Source organism: Camellia sinensis, chromosome 10 (assembly GCF_055761805.1).
Source record: "Camellia sinensis isolate YWXY chromosome 10, ASM5576180v1, whole genome shotgun sequence".
In the NCBI taxonomy this organism is placed as follows: domain Eukaryota; kingdom Viridiplantae; phylum Streptophyta; class Magnoliopsida; order Ericales; family Theaceae; genus Camellia; species Camellia sinensis.
Genome location: NC_138970.1, coordinates 63,705,757 through 63,726,486, shown reverse-complemented (window position 1 = coordinate 63,726,486; position 20,730 = coordinate 63,705,757). Strand labels below are relative to the sequence as shown.

Below are 20,730 nucleotides of genomic sequence, written 5' to 3'. Positions count from 1 at the left end.
CATCACCATCACCATCACCATCATCTCTTATCCACTACTGCCGCTCCTTTTCCTCTACCACAAAAAATTAGTTCATGATTTTTAGTAACAAAAAAAAATAGCTCGCAGAAAAATATTTTTCATTGACTACAAAAAATTAACTTTTATTTTAGTGAAAAATATTTTTCATTAAAATATTACCCCTATTTCTACCAAATAAAAAAAAATATTTTTTTCATTAAAATAAAAATGAAACAAATAAATTTTCAATCTTAATAACTAAAAAAAAAAAAAAGAAATTTTTTTAAAAAAATTCATTAACTATAAAAAAATATATTTTTTAACAAAAAATAAAATTTTTTGACGATGGCAACCCCCATCGAAAAAAAAAAAAAGAAGTTAAACGACGTTAGTTTTTTATTTTTTATTCCCGTCCCTTTTTTTTTCCATTCCCGCTCCCCCGGCCGAAAACAAAAAAAATCCCCAATCTCAATCCCAAAAATCCCTAATCTCTTCTTACCCCTCTTTCTCTCTCTCTCTCTCTCGATCGACGGCGAGCGGCGGAGGAGCAACGTCGGAGGAGGAGGAGGAGGAGGAGGAGGAGCAGCGTCGGCCTCCTCTTCCGTTTGTTGTTTTCTTCAACATCAGGATGTGGTGAATGAAGTTTTGAGCTGCTTTAGGTCATTGATCATTGATCCCACAACATGTCTGAGATCGTCAAAAAAGGTTGGAACAAGTACCTGCTTCAACTTAAACTCAACCCTCTCAGAACCAAGGTCTGTCGTTCTCACATACCCATAATAATATATATAATTTCAATCGATCTTTTTATTGTTAGATGTGATTTATTTGGTGATTTTTTGAATTGGGTAGGCAATTACTTCTGGGGTTTTGATTGGAAGTAGTGATATAATAGCTCAGAAGATCACTGGAGTGAAAAAACTTCAATTCAGAAGAGTACTCTTTTTAATGGTATTGTTTGACTTTTGCTGATCATGTGCAATTTTCTTGCTATTTATTGATTTGGGTTTTGTTTAAAATGTTTTGATGAGTAAATTAGTGATGGTGGTTTCTGGGTTTTTGAAATTTTTGGGAAATTGATTTGCAGCTCTATGGGCTTTTGTATTCGGGACCGTTTGGCCATTTCTTTCACAAATTGATGGATCTGATCTTCAAAGGAAAGAAGGGCAACAAAACTGTTGCAAAGAAGGTAAATTTTTTTTTTAAAAATCACATAATGTGAGACAGATGTGATGTAAAATATTTGCGAACAAAATGTTTAAATCTATAGTAGGGGAGATTTTGTTTTACATCTGTGCATTTAGTGTGCCGAACTTTCCATGTGTAGATTTTTTTTGTATTTTTGTGGGGTTAATTACACGGACACCCCTCAGCTATCACTTTCAAAATGGTATATTTAGACCGTTTTGTATTATAGTCAAGCAATTTAAATGTACAATTTTGAAGGTGAGGGTGGTGAAATGATACTTCAGTGATTTTTTAGGGGGTGCTTGTGTAATTAACCATTTTTTAGTATTAGATACTTCACATGCCAATTTAGGTGCTTTTGGCTTTTCTAAACATGTGGTCATTACACAACACTTCTTTTTCCTTTTATAGGTTTTGTTGAAGCAATTGACTTCTTCTCCTTGGAACAATATGCTTTTCATGATGTACTATGGCGTGGTAGTTGAAGGTATGTGATTAGTTTAACAATTGCTTGGCACGGTAAATTCGTAAGTGGCAGTCTTTTTTTTATTTTTATGTTCAATATCTTTAATTTAGTTAGATTAATGTTATGATTGGTTATTTCAAACATTGGTTTGTCTAGGAATTGAACTTTCTTTCAGTAGAGACGTAGAAGTTGCCACTTCTCATCCAAGATTATAATAAACTTGTTATCCAAGATTATGTAATTTGTGCTTTGATGATGCATATTATTGCTCCACTACATGTAATAAAGAATTTTTGGTTTTGGACATTGAGTAGTGTGTTACCAGATTATCTACTCTCTTGCTGTCATTCTTTTCTTTCTTTGTGTTTTGTCGCTTTATGTTTAGTCTTCTAATTATCTCAATGAGTTTAAATATTTCATTGCTCTATTCCTGTCTTGCATCTGCCTGCTATTTCCATCTCAAGCTAAAGGCAAGGACAAAGATAACATATTTAATGAATGAAAACAAACATGCAAAGTGTTGGAAATGGTTATAAAATTCTAGATAAAACCAGAATTTTTTCCTAAGTTCGGTCTAATTTTTAGGTGGGCCCCGAGTGTCGATTTACTCGGGTCAAAGTGGTAACGCGTTCTATGCCGCGTTGTGATTCACGTGGTATATTTGGTTGCTCAAAACCATTACCGAGTGAATGGGAAATTGAAGCCAAAGTGTGCTCCATGGAAATGGAGTTTTGGTGGAAATTCCTTAAGGATGTAAATTGGCTTGTCCCACATTGATTTGGTGGGAAGTTTTGAAAGGGTTTATAAGGCTTAGGGTGAGATACTTGGGGTGTGCCCCAAGGGGTACCCAAGTGTTTTAGAGGGAGAGGTTATGGGCAAAATGGGCTAGACCCATTGGACCCAAAAAAACACCACACGCGCGCCGCCGCCGTCCGTCCGGCTGGGCTAGGCTGGGCTTGGGCGCGGGTGTGTGGTTGGGTTGGGCTTCTAATCTTTTTGGGCCAAAAACATTTGAATTTATTTTATTTTTTATTAAAATAAAATCCAGCCGTTTTACTATCTGTTTGAATTCAAAACCCAACAGGTATGATACCTGTTCAATTCAAAACCAAGAGCCACATACCTGTTTAATTCAAAACGAAGAGCCACCTTCACATCTATAAATAGGACATCCCTCATTTGGATTTTGTAACTCTAATTTTCGTCCTTCATAATTCTGCAAGGCAAACAATTTGTAGTGCTGCTATTGTTTGTGGTAGATCATTTCATCCTGGGAGATAGACGTCCAAATTCTGAAAGCACCGTGGAGAGGACGAATCTGTCTTAAGGACACAGTGTTAAACACTGGACTTGATCAGAAAAATTATTCATATAAATTAACCAAGTAAGTTGTTTAATTTAATTATGTTTTTATTTGTTTATTTAATCAGATTTTAATTTTGGTTTTGTAACAAAATAAAATCTGTGGTTTTATTTATTTATTTTTATTTTGAGTTTGATTTTTGTAATCAAACATATTCTCTCCTTTTCTCTATTTCTTTTATTCTTGTTGTTGTTTTGTACACAACAGAATTTAATCTTTTTAAATACAGTGAAGATTGTCCAACAATCTTAAGACAGATTCCTTTTTGGGTATCTTCATTGTATTTTATTTTTCTGTGTTTTCAAATTAATATTCTGGTTGGAAAAACAAATAGTGATTTATGCTATTTGACAGATAGTAGTAATATACTGTCTCTTTTCTTTGACAACAACTAGTAGTACGATACTGGTGTCATTAACAATTCAGAATATTATTTGGTATTACAGAAAATTCTTGTGGTATTTTATTTTTCTAGTTTTAGTAACAAGGAAAATAAAATTATTTTGTTGTTATAATTATTTTCTGGTTTTAGTAACTAGAAAATTATTTTGTGTTTTAATTTATTTTCTAATTTTGGTAACTAGAAAATTATTTTGTGTTTGTTCTGATTTTTGTAATCAGATAGTTTTGTGGTATTTTATTTTCTAGTTTTAGTAACAAGAAAAATAAAATGATTTTGTGTTATAGTTTATTTTCTGGTTTAAGTAACTAGAAAATTAATTTATGGTTTGGTTTTCTGATTTTTGTAATCAGATATTATTTCGGTATTTTATTTTACTAGTTTTAGTAACAAGGAAAATAAAATTATTTTGTATTGTAATTTATTTTCTGGTTTTAGTAACTAGAAAATTAATTTTGTTAATCAATCATGTAACCTTTGTGACTCGGTCACAATCTGTTAATTTTATAAGTGACTTATGATTTCTTTTGGTAGACCACTTATTTTTGAACCCTTTGTGAAAAGGTGTTAATTCTTTTGACTTCATCATAGTTCATCGTGAATTTACATGGAAGAATTTGTTTCTAGAGTAAAATATTAGTTTTACAAACTAATTTTATTTTTATTACAATGTGGATTCATAGTCTTGAATTGTTTCTGCACTTGAGTCGGAAAATATATATATATATATTCACAAGAACATTTTAATGCATATTTAATTTGTTTATTTATGTACAAATCAAACTTATTAAATGAAGGTATGTTTTGTCATTTTGAAGTTTAAAGTTTAAATGCATTGGATTTTATTTATGAGTTGAGAATCCTTTTATTTCATGATGCAAGTGATGGGATCGTGCATGATTAATTTATTTTGTTGATTCATTATTTTTAGTTGATGCGTTTGATATGCATGTATGATATCTACTCAAGTTATTTCTTAACAATATTTTCAAGTGATTTGGAATGATAAATTGTTATGTCGACTTAGGACATAAGCAGGTTAATTTGAATATTTCTAATCAATTTTGAATGGGTGTTTAAACACCAGAGAAATTTAAACATGAAGATGTATGTAATTATATCGGTCCGTTTAATTGGAAGGTAATTTAAGAAATCTTTTATGTTGATTATTGTATTATGTGACATGAGATGTCATTAATAATTATTTTACTTACGTAGTAGAATTTGTTAAACCATGAACCATTTTATTAAATATGGGGGTGTATCTCTTGAATTAGTTGAGATAATTTATTTTTCTTCTGTCACAAATATTTTTATGACAGTGACATTTATTTGTTATTGAGTTGCAAGAATGTATACAATCAAATGAGTTTTTGAATTGTTTGATTCTTAGGCAAAATTTTTATAAGGATATAATTTTGTCAAAACATTAATTCTGACTTGAGTAGTCATAATTATTTTAGTTTTTTCTTGAATTTGTTTTAAAATTCATTGATTTTTATTAGAAGTGATAGGGGTGGTGAATATGATGCACCATTAAATGAATTTTGTGCATAACATGGCATTATTCACCAAACTACAGCCCCTTATTCTCCATAGCAAAATGGAATTGCTGAAAGGAAGAATAGAACCCTAAAAGAAATGATGAATGCCATGTTACTAAGTTCAGGCTTACCACAGAACTTGTGGGGGAAAGCAATATTGTCTGCTAATTATGTTCTTAATAGAATACCCCACAAGAAAACCAAAAGCATTCCTTATGAATTATGGAAAGGTCGACCACCTTCCTACAAATACTTAAAAGTGTGGGGGTGTTTGGCAAAAGTAGAAGTACCTGTTCCTAAAAAGACTAAAATTGGACCAAAAACAGTAGATTGTGTGTTTATTGGTTATGCTCAGAATAGTAGTGCATATCGGTTTCTGACTTATAAATCAGATATACCTGATATAAATGTGAACACTATTATAGAGTCAAGGAATGCTGTGTTTTTTGAACATGTCTTTCCTTACAAAAAAGGACAGGAATTAAGTTCACAGAAAAGAACTTATGATTGTACACAAAGTCAAGAGACTAATGACAATCAAACACAAGAGACTAGTAATAGTCTCGACCAACAGGATTTAACTAATGATGAACCTAGGCGAAGTAAGAGAGCAAGAACATCAAAATCCTTTGGTCCAGATTTTCTGACATACTTGTTAGAAAATGAACCTCAAAGCTTTAAGGCAGCAATGACAGGTCCTGAAGCACCTTTGTGGAAAGAGGCTGTTAATAATGAAATTGAATCCATTATGCAGAATCATACTTGGGAATTGGTGGATCTTCCACCAGGTTCTAAACCTCTTGGATATAAATGGATATTCAAGAGAAAAATGAAAGCAGATGGTTCAATTGATAAGTATGAAGCAAGACTTGTTAAAGGTTACAGACAAAAGGAAGGTCTGGACTATTTTGACACATATTCCCCTGTGACAAGAATAACATCCATTCGCATGCTTATTTCTATAGCAGCGTTGTTTAATTTAGAAATACATCAAATGGATGTTAAGACAGCTTTCTTAAACGGTGATCTAAATGAAGAGATCTATATGGAACAACCCGAAGGGTTTGTAGTATCAGGGCAAGAAAAGAAAGTTTGTCGACTTGTAAAATCCCTTTATGGATTAAAACAAGCACCTAAGCAATGGCATGAAAAATTTGATCATGCAATGCTTACTAATGGGTTTAAGATAAACGAATGTGACAAATGCGTCTATGTTAAAAACACTGACCAAGGATATGTCATAGTTTGTCTTTATGTGGATGACATGCTTATCATTGGAAGCAGTCAAAACATGATCAAATCAACTAAGCAGATGCTTAACAAAAGATTTGATATGAAAGATATGGGGGTCGCAGATGTTATATTAGGAATGAAAATTACTAAAACATCTGAAGGATATGCATTATCTCAATCTCATTATATTGAGAAAATTCTTGATAAATTTATCAAGGATGATTTGAATTTAGCTAGAACACCTGTAGACATCAGTCTTTATTTATCAAAAAATAAAGATGATGCAGTGTCTCAGTTAAAATACTCCCAAATCATTGGAAACCTAATGTACCTAATGAATTGTACTCGTCCTGATATAGCTTATGCTATCAGTAAATTGAGTAGGTACACTAGTAACCCTGGAGAAGACCATTGGAAAGCGATCATTCGAGTTCTTAGATATCTAAGATTTACTCGTGGTCATGGATTGAACTTTACTCGATATCCAGCAGTAATCGAAGGTTATTGTGATGCCAATTGGATATCGGATACTAAAGATTCAAAATCCACTAGTGGATATATAGCGATCTCGGGTTTACCCTTGTTGTATAGTGATCCAGACTTGTGTCTGTAGATGTTGGTAGTTGACTATTATCTTGTTTGCATCCTCTTTACTTCATATTTGAGTTATGGGATGTGTTGGGTGGGTTTGTTTCAGGTTGGTTGAGTTTAGAAACCAAAACTAGTTGCCCAGATTTTTGGCCTGTACGCTCGAGCGGGGATTTTGGCGCTCGAGCGGAGATTACACCCTTTCAGTATTTTCCTGTGCAGCGTTGTACGCTCGAGCGTAGGGTTGGGAGCTCGAGCGGAGGTCTGGTTCTGCAAAAGTGCTGAGCGAGTGCATTCTGCGCTCGAGCGGGAGGTTGGCCGCTCGAGCGTAAGTCTGTGAGTGGCCGCTCGAGCGGGGTGTTTTACGCTCGAGCGGGAGACTGGGTTAAAGTCCCGAAATTGTGACTTTTCAAATCACTTTTTGCTTTCTCTTCTCTCTCTTACTTTTCTAAAAATCACCATTGTTGAGCCTCTCACTCTAGACTCTACCTTCTCTCTAGGTTTTGATCTAGTAGGAGTGATTTGCTCATCTTTGGCCTTTACAAAAAAGTTGTTGATCGTCGAGGGCTTCCTTTTAATCAGAAAATTTCGAGGTTTGGAGCATTTTGGTTTTGATCTTCATCTCCTTTGAGGCTCCGGGTTTGAGGTAGGGATAACCTACTCCTCTCTATGGGTTTTGTCTTTAAATTTTGGTATTTTGAGATGTTGGGCTTGGTTTGGTGATTTTGTGAAAGTTTGGGGCTTTTGTGTAATTTTACAAAAGTTGGGGTTTTATTCATAATAAACCTAGATGCATGTTTGGCATGGAAAATGGAATTAATGTTGAATCATTGATGAAAATGGGACCTAAGGGTTGAAGTGTTAATTATGGGAATTGACCTAATTACATTGTTTAATTAATCGGGATAATTAATTGAGAGGAATGAAGGAATGAAATGTTGATTGAATATCCATTGTGCATTTATTTTCTATTTAGAAATAACTGCTTTGGGCTATCGGTGGAGGATAGTCGTGATTGTTGTAGACAATGCTTGATGATTAAGTAAACTGAAACTAATCAATGAAATGTGTCATGGAACTTGACGGTTGATAGAATACATTAATTATATGTATTATGTGATTGTATATAGAACCTTTGTGTTTGTATACGTTATGTGTAGAGGAGGAGATAGGGGATGTACTCCGCGGTTTAGGGGAAGATAGGGGATGTACCTCTAAACCGGATAGGTATTGGGAGGAGATAGGGGATGAACTCCGTAGACAGAGCTCATATGCTTGTCTAGAGAAGTGAAGATAGAGCTCATATGCTTATCTTTGTGAAGTGTAGATACAGCTTGTATGCTTATCTGTGGATATTGTTGATATACATATCTGTTGTAGAATGTGGATACAGCTTGTATGCTTATCTGTGGATATTGTTGATATACATATCTGTTGTAGAATGTGGATACAGCTTTTATGCTTATCTGAATGTGAGATATAGTTTTTATACATATCTGTTGAAAGGATGATAGAGCTGACATGCTTATCTGTTGAAAAAGGGAAAATGAAAGGTAACTTAGACTCATAAGTTGTAAGACATAAATATGAAATTTATGTGATTGAATTAGTGTTGACCAACTATCAATTGCTAATGTTTTAGTCATTGTTCATGGTTGGTTTAGTGTATTTCTACTGGGCTGTGGCTCACCCTATATGGGAACATCATTTTCAGGTACAGGAAGCATGCCACCTCCAAGGACATAGCTGGGAGGCTAGAAGCGGACATGTTTTGTTGTTTTACTTTTGATGTATTACATGTAACTTCAAGCCAAGGGCTTAATGTGTATCGAGTTAGTACTCTTTGTTGTAACCAAGTGTTAACTTGGAAAGCTGTAAGCCCGTAGGGCATTTTGTTATGATGTTAACATGTAATACTTATGTAATGAGACGCTAATAAATAATAGAAGGTGGTTTGTTTATACGTCAACGCATGTCTTGTTTGATGGGATTAATGTTATTATTTTGAGGGCGTTACAGGATATGTCTTTACTCTAGGAGGCGCTGCTGTTTCTTGGAAGTCCACGAAACAAACTTGCATCGCACGATCCACAATGGAATCCGAGTTCATTGCTTTAGACAAAGCAGATGAAGAAGCAGAATGGCTTCGTCACTTTTTAGAAGACATTCCAATGTGGCCAAAACTTGTGCCAGCTATTTGTATTCATTGTGATAGTCAATCTGCAATAGGCAGGGCACAAAATCACATGTATAACGGTAAGTCACGACATATTCGTCGTCGACATAATACCGTAAGGCAATTGTTGTCAAACGGAATAATCTCAATAGATTATATAAAATCTAAAGAGAATATTGCGGATCCGTTAACAAAAGGTTTGACAAAAGAGCTAGTGTATAGTTCATCAAAGGGGATGGGATTAAAGCCTATTACATAAGAGTCGTCATAATGGTAACCCTACTTATATGACTGGAGATCCCAAGAACTAAGTTCAAAGGGACAACTAAGTTATGTATGGCTCGCCAGAAATCACCAAGGGATTAAAATTCCTACCCATTCCTATGGTGAGAGTGATATCTGCAACATATGTTGTCTGCAGGGGTATAAGGATAAGCTTTGCTTTTAATGATTACTTATATCTTGATTAAGGCATAAAATCAAGACGAGCATAAGGAGATACTCACAATAAGAATCACCTATATGAGTGCTGAACTGGGGCCGGTTCTACGAGAATGAAGAGGCTAAAATTCTCTAGAAACACTTATGAAAACCAGGTGCGTTCAAGGCCAAAATGAACACAACAGTGAGAACCACGATGTGTTAGAGGATATTTTGTGTGAAATCTATTGTCTTGGCTTACACAAACGGCTGAACAATTCAAGGCATCGCGTCCATTGGTTAGCCAGTAAGTCCGATAGGTTATCACTAGGGAAGGTTCAAAGCCGAAAACTACCTATCCTGATGCAAGATATTTTCAACTTATACTCTTTCGTTAAGTCTGCATATTGTTGCATTTCCGTTGTCATCAAATTCCATTCATGTGGGGGATTGTTGGAAATGGTTATAAAATTCTGGATAAAACCAGAATTTTTTCCTAAGTTCGGTCTAATTTTTAGGTGGGCCCCGAGTGTCGATTTACTCGGGTCAAAGTGGTAACGCGTTCTATGCCGCGTTGTGATTCACGTGGTATATTTGGTTGCTCAAAACCATTACCGAGTGAATGGGAAATTGAAGCCAAAGTGTGCTCCATGGAAATGGAGTTTTGGTGGAAATTCCTTAAGGATGTAAATTGGCTTGTCCCACATTGATTTGGTGGGAAGTTTTGAAAGGGTTTATAAGGCTTAGGGTGAGATACTTGGGGTGTGCCCCAAGGGGTACCCAAGTGTTTTAGAGGGAGAGGTTATGGGCAAAATGGGCTAGACCCATTGGACCCAAAAAAACACCACACACGCGCGCGCGCGCCGCCGCCGCCGCCGTCCGTCCGGTCGGGCGGGCTGGGCTGGGCTGGGCCTGGGCTTGGGCGCGGGTGCGTGGTGTGTGGTTGGGCTTCTAATCTTTTTGGGCCAAAAACATTTGAATTTATTTTATTTTTTATTAAAATAAAATCCAGAATTCAAATTAAATTAGTTTGGATTTTTTGTTCATCCAAACAGGGCCCTTCCCGGTTTCAAACAGAAATAAACTGTTTTGGAATTAATGCACACCCAAACAGGGCCCTTCCCGTTTTACTATCTGTTTGAATTAATTCAAATCTGTTTGAATTCAAAACCCAACAGGTATGATACCTGTTCAATTCAAAACCAAGAGCCACATACCTGTTTAATTCAAAACGAAGAGCCACCTTCACATCTATAAATAGGGCATCCCTCATTTGGATTTTGTAACTCTAATTTTCGTCCTTCATAATTCTGCAAACTTCCTCTTCATTTTGCTGCATTATTTTTCTTGTCAGAGAGAGTATAAACACTTAGTGTGTTCGTAAGGCAAACAATTTGTAGTGCTGCTATTGTTTGTGGTAGATCATTTCATCCTGGGAGATAGACGTCCAAATTCTGAAAGCACCGTGGAGAGGACGAATCTGTCTTAAGGACACAGTGTTAAACACTGGACTTGATCAGAAAAATTATTCATATAAATTAACCAAGTAAGTTGTTTAATTTAATTCTGTTTTTATTTGTTTATTTAATCAGATTTTAATTTTGGTTTTGTAACAAAATAAAATCTGTGGTTTTATTTATTTATTTTTATTTTGAGTTTGATTTTTGTAATCAAACATATTCTCTCCTTTTCTCTATTTCTTTTATTCTTGTTGTTGTTTTGTACACAACAGAATTTAATCTTTTTAAATACAGTGAAGATTGTCCAACACAAAGCATGCCAAGAAACTTCATATTCAAGATATATTTCTTATTCATAGGTTTATGCAAAGCATTTGGTCTTTACTAGACTCAAAGATCAACTCTTGTTCTTGAATTTTGTTGATGGTTTCTGACTCTGTCATCATTTACCTGGTTATGGCAATCTTTGCTTTTGTTTCTCCTTGGCAACAAAATCTCATTTATTTGAATTTTTTTTTTGTGTGTTTCTGTTAGGTATTGCTCTTTAAAAGAAGTAGCCTTAGCAGCTTATGCACAAGTTTGTGCACCATACCATACATGGGCAGTCAGGACAGCAGTTTATGCTGGAATGTGTGCTCTCCCACCGAGGGAACAACTGCTGCTGAAGCTAAATGAAAATGGTGAGTTTGTGATCCCTTTATAGGCAGAAGTGATATGGTTGTGTGTCATAATTTGACCTGGACCATTGTTAAAGTTTTGAATTAAGTTCCACAAATTAGGCCCTTTACTAGTACCGGAGTCGAAGTAAATGAGCATACCAAAACATGTTGACAGTATTAAGAATCATTGATAGTGTGCCACAGTAAATAATATGAATACTGTGTATGGAAATTATTGACTAATGGATCTATAGTTATTACTTTTAAATACTTAAGGAAGTTAAGATGGATGAAAACACTTATGAGATTGTGTTTGTTGAAGTGTCGTATAAACATCACTAATATCAGATTTTCCTTCTGCCTTCCCCATACATTTCCATGCACCAAATGGGGCCTTCGAGAAAAATGAAAAGATGCTATCTAGAAGTTTATACCAGCATGTAGTAAAGGGCCGGATTTCTATCGGGACTCCGATCGGGTTTCCGGTTTGGGAGTTAGGGCCGGATTTCTATCTAGCCAAAATTATTTCCTAAACTATCTTTGTAATTATATAGTAGTTAATTTTTTATGTTTTTCTGTAATTAAAATATTAACACAATTATATTGTCATTAATTATTTTTATTTTGTTATTTTCAGATATTTCCTGAGTAGCAGTTTGCTTCTTGTGGAATGCGGACGGGTAAAGATTATGATCAACTTTTGTTTTTGTAACCCACGGAAGAATCAAGTCGAAAACTTTTGGTTTTGATACGTTATTTAGATTTGTGAACAACATTATGTATGTATTATGCGACATTATGTAGTGGGATAATTTTTATTGTTATGAATTTTTATTTATGTATTGTTATGAATGGAACAACATTATGAATTTTCATTATGCGCCAACTTTTGTTTATGTATGTATTTATATTATTATGTAATTATCGGTTTTGTTTTAGTTATTTTTCATTTAATACAGGTTATTTTCATATTTTTAATAACTTTAATACATTTTATTTTTTTTTGAGATGACAGCACACACCGTCTCAAAAAAAAAATTGAATCTGGGTTTTTTGCAACGGCACCTTTACTGTTGCAAAAGATAGGGAATTGGTTGAAACGTAAGGCCTTTAGTGACGGTGTTATTGCCGTCGCCAATAGTCCTTTAGCGACGGCTCATGTGCTGTCTCAAATAAACCTTTAGCGACAGTATTTTTTTCCGTTGCAAAAGACCTTTTTAGCGACGGCAACACAGTGCTGTCTCAAAAAAACTCAGATTTTCACGCGTTATTTGCAACAGAATTTTTCCGTCGCAAAAAAAAAGTGACGCCGTTATGCCGTCGCTAAAACCCTTTTGCAACCCCCTTTGTTGTGACCCCCCACTTGCCGTCGCAAAAAGCCACTTACCGTCGCAAAAAACCTTTTGAGACGGCATTTGGGGTATTTGCGACAGAATTTTTCTGTCGCAAAAAAAAGGTGACTCCGTTATGCCGTCGCTAAAACCTTTTTGCAACCCCCTTTGTTGTGACCCCCCACTTGTCGTCGCAAAAAGCCACTTACTGTCGCAAAAAACCTTTTGAGACGGCATTTGAGGTATTTGCGACGGCGTTTTACCGTCGCAAAAAAGAAATTTTTTTGTAGTGAAATGTTCTCAGGTTTGCTTTGTAGATTTCATCAAAAATTGGTTTTTTAGTAGAAGCTTCATTTGCTCAAATTAGTTTATCCTTTCAAATTTGGTATTTTCAATGATGGCAAACCAAAGAAATATTACATCATTTTTTATTTTGTATTTTTTACAATTTGGCTAGAGTTTTGAAGCAATTTATGAAAAGTTAGTGAAAATTTATTGCATTTGTCTCATGCAATGGAGCTGTTAACACAACTGTGAAAGAAGTCATGTATTAAAAGTTATTTGTAGCCAGCCATTTAACCAACCTTTGTGGATTCAAGAGATTAAAATATTAATTTTTTAAAAAGTAATCCAAACTCTATTTCAAACTTTACCATTGTTTGTTAAAAAATCATTACCCTTATTTTAGTCCTGTTTCAGTGCTTTGCTCCGCAACTTTGGAAATTTTTTTTATTACCGCTGCTGCTAGCTAGTCCTCTTACATAATAAAATGCAACCAAAAATTGATTTCTTAACTATTTGTGTGCTCAGCCCCTTTAATAAATAACAACTCAACTAAATTTATCCACCAACTCTTTACCAATCTGAGCATAAGAGAGCAAGGTTAAGGGATCAAATTCGGGATGAGTTTAATTTGTAATTTAAGAGAATGATCATAGTTGAATAGAAAATTGAGTTTTATCAATTTCCCATCAAGTGTTGATAAGTTTTGTTAGTGTTGACACTAATTTTTGATAAGATTTGTTAGTGTCAATTCTAATTTTTGACAAGTTTTTCTAATGTTGACACTAATTTTTTATTAGATTTGTTAGTGTCAATACTAATTTTTGATAAGTTTTTCTAGTGTCGACATTAATTTTTGATAAGATTTGCTAGTGCTGATACTAATTTTTAATAACTCTTGCTAGTGTTAGCACTTGACACTAGTGTCGATAATAATCTTTTATTTGCTTTGCTAATGTTAACACTAACATCGATACTAATTTTTAATATGCTTTGCTAGTGTTGATTGGTGTCATCACTAATTTTTTATTTGCTTTGCTTTGCTGTTGACACTAGGGTTCTTGTCACTTATACTAGCAGTAACACGAGCCCATTTCCAACTTCTGCGTACCCACTAGCGTTGCAGACATCACGCTTCCATGTCGAAAGGAGACTGAGGCGGAAACCACCGCCGCAGTGGCATATTTGACCATCGGAGTTATCAGAAATTTGAACTTTCTGGTGGCGGATTTGTATAATGGTAGTCTCTGGATAGTGCCACGTAAAGTATTGGCCAATGATGCGATGTATGCTGGTGCAGTTAACCGTACAGATAAATGCATTGCTCAGGTACTTTCCTCTTCTGCTATGCGAGAAAAAATGGAATACAACATGATACCTTATATTGTTACTAACACATTTGATAATAAATTACCTTGCTTGTTTGGCAAAATTTTCCAATTCATTTAGTTTAAAATTTAAAACTTCATACGTTAGGTAGTTGTACTTTGAAAAGTTAAAGAGTGTTTTAGTAAAAAAATTAAGGTTTTCAATTTATTTGTTTATTCAAATCTAAAAAGTTCAAAAAACATTGTTTGGTTTCATTTTCGAATCTGTTTTAAAAAATTTGAAAAATAAAAATTAATTTGATAAAATCAACATTTAAAAGATATTTTCAATTTAAAAAGAAAAAAAAATTGTTTGTCCCCCCTAAAGATAAACAATGTGAAAATTATGAATATTTTTTTATTTTTTTACACCAAATCAATTTTTAATTTTTTTTTTTTTAGAAATCTTATAGAAAATTGATTCTGAAAATCAAACCAAGTAGATCATGTTGCATCTATCTATACTAATATATAAAGAAAGGAAACTATTTGGTATGAAAGAATAGTATTTTTGAAGTTCTGCGTATATTTTTTTTAATTAAAATTTGGGTGATTCTACTTACACCACTCTTTTACCTCTTTACACCCTCCATCTCATTACACCACTTAAAAAAAAATTGAATTCTCATTACACCTAATATATTACCAAAACAAACCCTATGATAAAAAACTCTTCAAAACCCATCTCTTTACACCCATACTTTGTACTAGACCTGTTCGGTAATACAATGCTAAAAATTTTGAATTACTCTAGTTCCATGTTACTGGATAAAATTTTGTTTCCCAGCATTATGTTACCGTTCAATTGGATAATTTCAGTTCGCTTCCCAACAAAGCCAGTAGAGTCCACATTGAAGTGCCTATTTGGTCACACAATGCGAAACAATTTACAAAAATTCAGTGCTATAACGCCGGAATAAATTGTTTGTTCCAACCTTTTGTTGCTATACATTTACAGCGCCACTTCCTTCCAAATAATGTAGTAATAATTTGTACTGGGCCTGTTCGATAATAAAATGCTAGTGAATTTTAATTACTCCAATGTTATGTTGCTGGAAAAAATAGATTTGTCTAGCGTTTTGTTGCTATACATTTACAGGGCCACTTTGTTCCAAATGATAATTTGGGTCTGTTCGGTAATTTGATACAAGACTTGTATTTTTTGTTCGGTAATTTACCGGAAATGTATCTTTTATTCAGCAATTTGATACTAGACTTATATTTTTTGTTTCGGCACTGTGATGCCGGACTATGTTATTTTGTTCGATTTCGAAACACCGAACAAAAGTCGCAGACCAGCCTAGAAAATCGAAACAAAAACCTACCAAATTAATAAAAAAACTCGCCATTTCACTTTTTTTTTTTTTTTTTTTTTAATGATTTTTCACCACCGTTTCTTCATCCATTGCTTTTTTGATGATCAAAACACTATGATTATCACTTTTTCAAAAGAGATGTGTAAAAGAAAAGTTGAGAAAGGAAAAACAGAAGTAGGGATTGAGGACCAAGGAGTGTAAGGAGATAATCAAATATATTTAATTTTAGTGTTTTGTTCTTTTAAGTAATTTCACACATGGATAAATTTGGAAGAAAAAAAAAAAATCTCATATGGAAGGTGTAAGGAGGTAAAAGAGTGGTGTAAGTAGAATCACCCTTAAAATTTCCTCTACAAATTATATGAATTTCGTTAATTGAAAGGACAAATTTGTAAAGAGGAAGTTAATATCTACCCGCTGAAATTTGCAAGGAATGGTTTCGTTAGTGTCACAAGAAGGGATACACCTGCTTCACATATTCTTCTTTGTGCTAGCAGTCATGCAAATTGTTTATAGTATATTTGTAAGTAATTTTATGGTGTTATGCATATAACAATATTTATAATCTAAGATTACGAATTATCATGATTTTTACAAACAATAACAAAATGTGAAAAATAAATAACATATCCGGATCAGTTATGTGAAACCTTTGAGTGATTTAAAATTGATTGAACATAAACCTAATATCAATATTAGTGGAAATTTTTTTTATCTCTCTTGACCCTCTTTAGAATATTTTATATTCAGAATAATTGATCGATGATCTAAATATACTTTTATAGGTAGAGAGAGGACCAGTTTCCTAATATAACTATAACTCTACCTGCCCATCAAAGTAGGAGATTTGAAAACTACTTCATCTATTGACCAATTAGATAATAACTTGTAGTTCAAGATATGAAACTATTAATCTTATTAAATTTATAATTCATATTGCCATGCGGGTCACCATAATGACTAAATAATTAAATTTAGTCTTACATTCTCCCACTTAGCCCATATGATAACATACATCAAGATTTAATAAGGTAAACATTATTATGCGCAATAAATCATATCCAACCTTAATTACTTTAATTTGATCATCATCATAATACTATAATTAAATCGTTCACTAATGCGAGTCATTGCGGTTCTACACCAATAGTGCAACATAGTCCCTTCAATATACCACAACATTAGCAACTAATTGAACATAATCCTTAAGTGAGGAGTGTATTTAAAAAGTCCAATAATGTCTTTTTATCAAAGACTATTCCTGTTATCATTTATTCATTCTCATATATGTATGTACATTATTTATAACAAGAAATATATCAGAAACACAGTTAATGAGATCTCAATGTGTCAAATAATACAATCAATCATAAACAATTGTTATGGATAACACTCAAGATCCATTCAATTGGCAAGTTTCTTACTTGTCTTTAAAAGTAATCCCTTCATCAATAGATCTACACTTAAAAGTTATATATTTATGTGTTTTATTGACACTTTCTGTTTCTGAAATTCTTCTTTAATAACAAAGTATTTCAATTCTATTTGTTTAACATCATTAGAATACTTATCATTCTAAGAAAATAAAACAATTGCGAAATTATTATTACAGTAAATTCTCAACGATTTGGCAACAAAAGTCGACAATCCCAAATCCTGAGATAAAGTTCCGCAATAACAATTCATGAATTATGGTCTCCAAGCACACCACAAATTCAAATTTCATAGGAGATATTTATTATAGTTCATTTCACACTCTTCATGATATTTTTTCTTCACATAATAAGAACAAAATAATCAAAAGTGAAGTTTCTACTATCAATGCATCCTCCAAAGTCTGAATCTAAGTAGCCAATCAATTCAAGATTATTAGACCTTATAAATGTGAGCAAATAATCTTTTATTCCTTATGATTACCTTATCATTTCCTTGTCTGAGCATTAAATTTCTTACAATAAATGTATAAAGAATCGTTTTCATTCCAATTAATTTTATATAAAATTTGCATAAGATTGGATTTATTTTATTTCGGAATATGGGTAACTTTATATGAATATTCTTTCATATAGAATCTCTAAAGAATTTTTAATATATACCTTCTGAGACATTCTCAACAATTCATGTGATTCATTCAGAAATATTTCAATTTCTATCACATAGGTTGTCTCACTAATATACTTCATTTCAAAATTTTTGAAGAGAAATTTCTTAATTCATGCAATAAATCACATACATTATTGACAAGCAAAATATCATCAATATATAAAATCATAAATACAAACTTGCTCCCACTGATCTTTGAATATGTACACTAATAAAAAATGTTTTCTTTAAATCCAAAGGAAAAATAGTATCATAAAACTTAAGATACAATTTTTAGAAAGGTTGTTTAAGTCCATAAATTGATTTCTTAAGTCTACAAGTCACATTTACATTTTTCTCAATAGATAAACTTTTAGGTCTATCTACAAAAAATTCTTCATGTAAACTCTCTTTTAGAAAATTAATTTTCATATACACTTAATGCAACTCAATATCATAATTACAAATGCCATAATGAATATAAATTAACTATTTAAGAAACAAGTAAAAAATATCTCTTTGTAATCAATGTATAATTTCTGAGTAAAATCTTTGGCCAAATATCTAGCATTATATCATTTTATATTGTCCTTAGAACAATAAACATTTTTGTATCTTTAGGCAATTCAATGAGATCCAAAATTTCATTCTGGTCCATTGTGTGACACCCTGAAATATTATACAAGAACAAACCACAACCACGTGTAGCAAAATGCAATAAAGTCATCTTTCCCATTGAACTAAGGCTTATAAATACAATCCCAAGGTCAACACATTAATGACAATTCAAGTCCATTAACAAGTTCAATAAGCTAGGTGACAACACAAAAGAAATTGCCTTAAGGTGCACAAAATTCTAGACATTGCCTTACAACAGCTTAAGTCTTTATAATTAAATTATAGTGATTATGGTTTAGACCCGACCCATTGGGCATTCTGGACTCGAGTTTCATGGTTTTGTATTGTTGTTCTGGTCTTATTCCTCTTGTCCGTCCTTGAGTTTGGCTATTGGGTTGTATTGATTGCGTTTGGAACATGTTGGTAGCTTGGTTTTCAAACTTTTGTTGCCCAGAATTTTACTCCTTCGCTCGAGCATCACTTCTTGCTCTCGAGCGGCCTTTGTGAACTCTTAGTACTTTTACAGGTTTGCAAAACTAGTAGGAGAGTGTATTCTACGCTTGAGCGGTCTTGCACTCGAGCGACACTTCTTGAGCTCGAGCGTTGGACTTCTGTCTATAAAACTATCGAGAGTGTGTATTCTGCGCTCAAGCGTCACTTTATGCGCTTGAGCAGTGACGCCTTTTTCATTGTGTCTTGACGCTTGAGCGTCATTTTCTACACTCAAGCGGTAATGATTTTTGTGTTTGAATGCTCGATCGTCACTTCTCGCTGTAGACACCTCAGTTTTGACTGTCCTCAAGACTTGGACGTCATCGTTTGAACACTGATGATTGTGCTTGCTCGTGTTCGTTTTGAGTCCTTGAAGGTCTCGGCTGAGCTCCTTGCCTTGGAGCCTTTAATCTTGTCTGTTTTGTTCTTGGTTATAGACCAGAGCTTATTGCTTCATTTCTGGAGGAGAGGGTGGCTTGTCGGCCATCCCCCTAGCCTGCCGGCCATGACTTGTGCCTGTTGGCCACCAGTGCTGGCCGGTCGGTTATCTTTATGGCCGGTCGGCTACATTAATGGCCGGTCAGCCACTGATAATGGTCGACGGGCATTTTTCTCCTTTTTTCAGATATTTATTTGCCAGCTGTGCTAGCTATTGTTCACTGATACTCATCTCCATACACATGTATGGAGGGATGAATACAAGCCTTTAGCTTGATTTTCTATATATAGGGGGGTCTCTCCCCCATTTTGGAAGGTTACACAATTTTGAGCAAATTTCTCCCTCTCTCTCTAGAATTCTCTCTCTCTCCTCTTGTTTTATGCTTGATAGTTGATTTTCTCTACACTTTTGCACAAAGACCTTTAACCAAACATCCTCATCTTGGAGTTGAGGTTCTTTGAGGCTTAGTTTGAGCTCCTAAGGGTGGTTTTAGCTCAAAATTGTGACTGTTTTGTGCTGTGCTTCAAGAGGTATATTGCTTACCTTGTAAGCTTAGTTGTAATCACTTGCTTGGCTATCCTTTTATACTGTTTTGGGCCTAGTTTTCAACTACAAAAAACTCTGATTTTTGAAGCTTAATATGGTGGCTTGAAGCCATTTTGTGCTAAGGGGTTATTTACCCTTCTTGTTGCTTAATTGTGAAGCTTTTTGTGCCATCTTTCAAGGCTTTAAAATCAAAATTTTTGGGCCTTTAAACCACTGAAATTCAGAGTTATTTCAGTGGTGGAAAGCATGTTTTGAAGTCCAAAAATGGAGGGGTTAGCCTCCCCTCCTTGTGTCTCATTTGCATGCCTAGTTAGCATCCTATGGTAGCATGTTTTTGTGGTTTAACTTAGCTTAATTCAAGCATGTTTTAGCTACCGTTTTGACTGGTTTTAGCTCTGCTTTGGGCTGTCTTGGTCATATGAGCCTTGTTTTGCATAGTTGTAGTGTAAATAGCTTCACTAGCTTGGCATTCTAGCCCTTTAAGCTTGATTTGCATGAGATGGTTGCATGTTAAAGTGTCTTTTTACATGTAATTTCAGTGTTTATAGCTCTGTCACATGCTCATTTGCTTCACTCTTTCATTGCTTTTTAGAGTTGCTCTTGAGTCTTGTTTGCAAGCTAACATGTGACCATGTTTTTCTAGCCTTTTGTGCCTTAATCTCAGCAAGTTTTAGCCATTGTTTTGGCATATTTTAACTCTATTCTGAGCTGGTTTGGTTAGTTGAGGCTTGTATTGCATGGCTATAGTGTAATGGTCTTC

General features: G+C 33.9%; 1 protein-coding gene across 2 annotated transcripts; it reads left to right on the top strand.

The window, feature by feature from the left end:
• Positions 1 to 453: 453 nt before the first annotated feature.
• Positions 454 to 11,516, top strand: LOC114268208 (peroxisomal membrane protein PMP22). Of its 2 annotated transcripts, XM_028209326.2 has the most exons (5): positions 454 to 755; positions 853 to 951; positions 1,088 to 1,189; positions 1,600 to 1,675; positions 11,373 to 11,516. In XM_028209326.2, exons 1-5 carry the CDS (start codon positions 684 to 686, stop codon positions 11,384 to 11,386), a joined length of 363 nt encoding a protein of 120 aa, XP_028065127.2. In that variant the 5' UTR covers positions 454 to 683; the 3' UTR covers positions 11,387 to 11,516. The 2 variants fall into 2 exon arrangements, with proteins under 2 accessions (XP_028065127.2, XP_082747658.1); XM_082891532.1 differs by lacking the exons at positions 1,088 to 1,189; positions 1,600 to 1,675 and having other exon boundaries at positions 456 to 755.
• Positions 11,517 to 20,730: the final 9,214 nt, after the last annotated feature.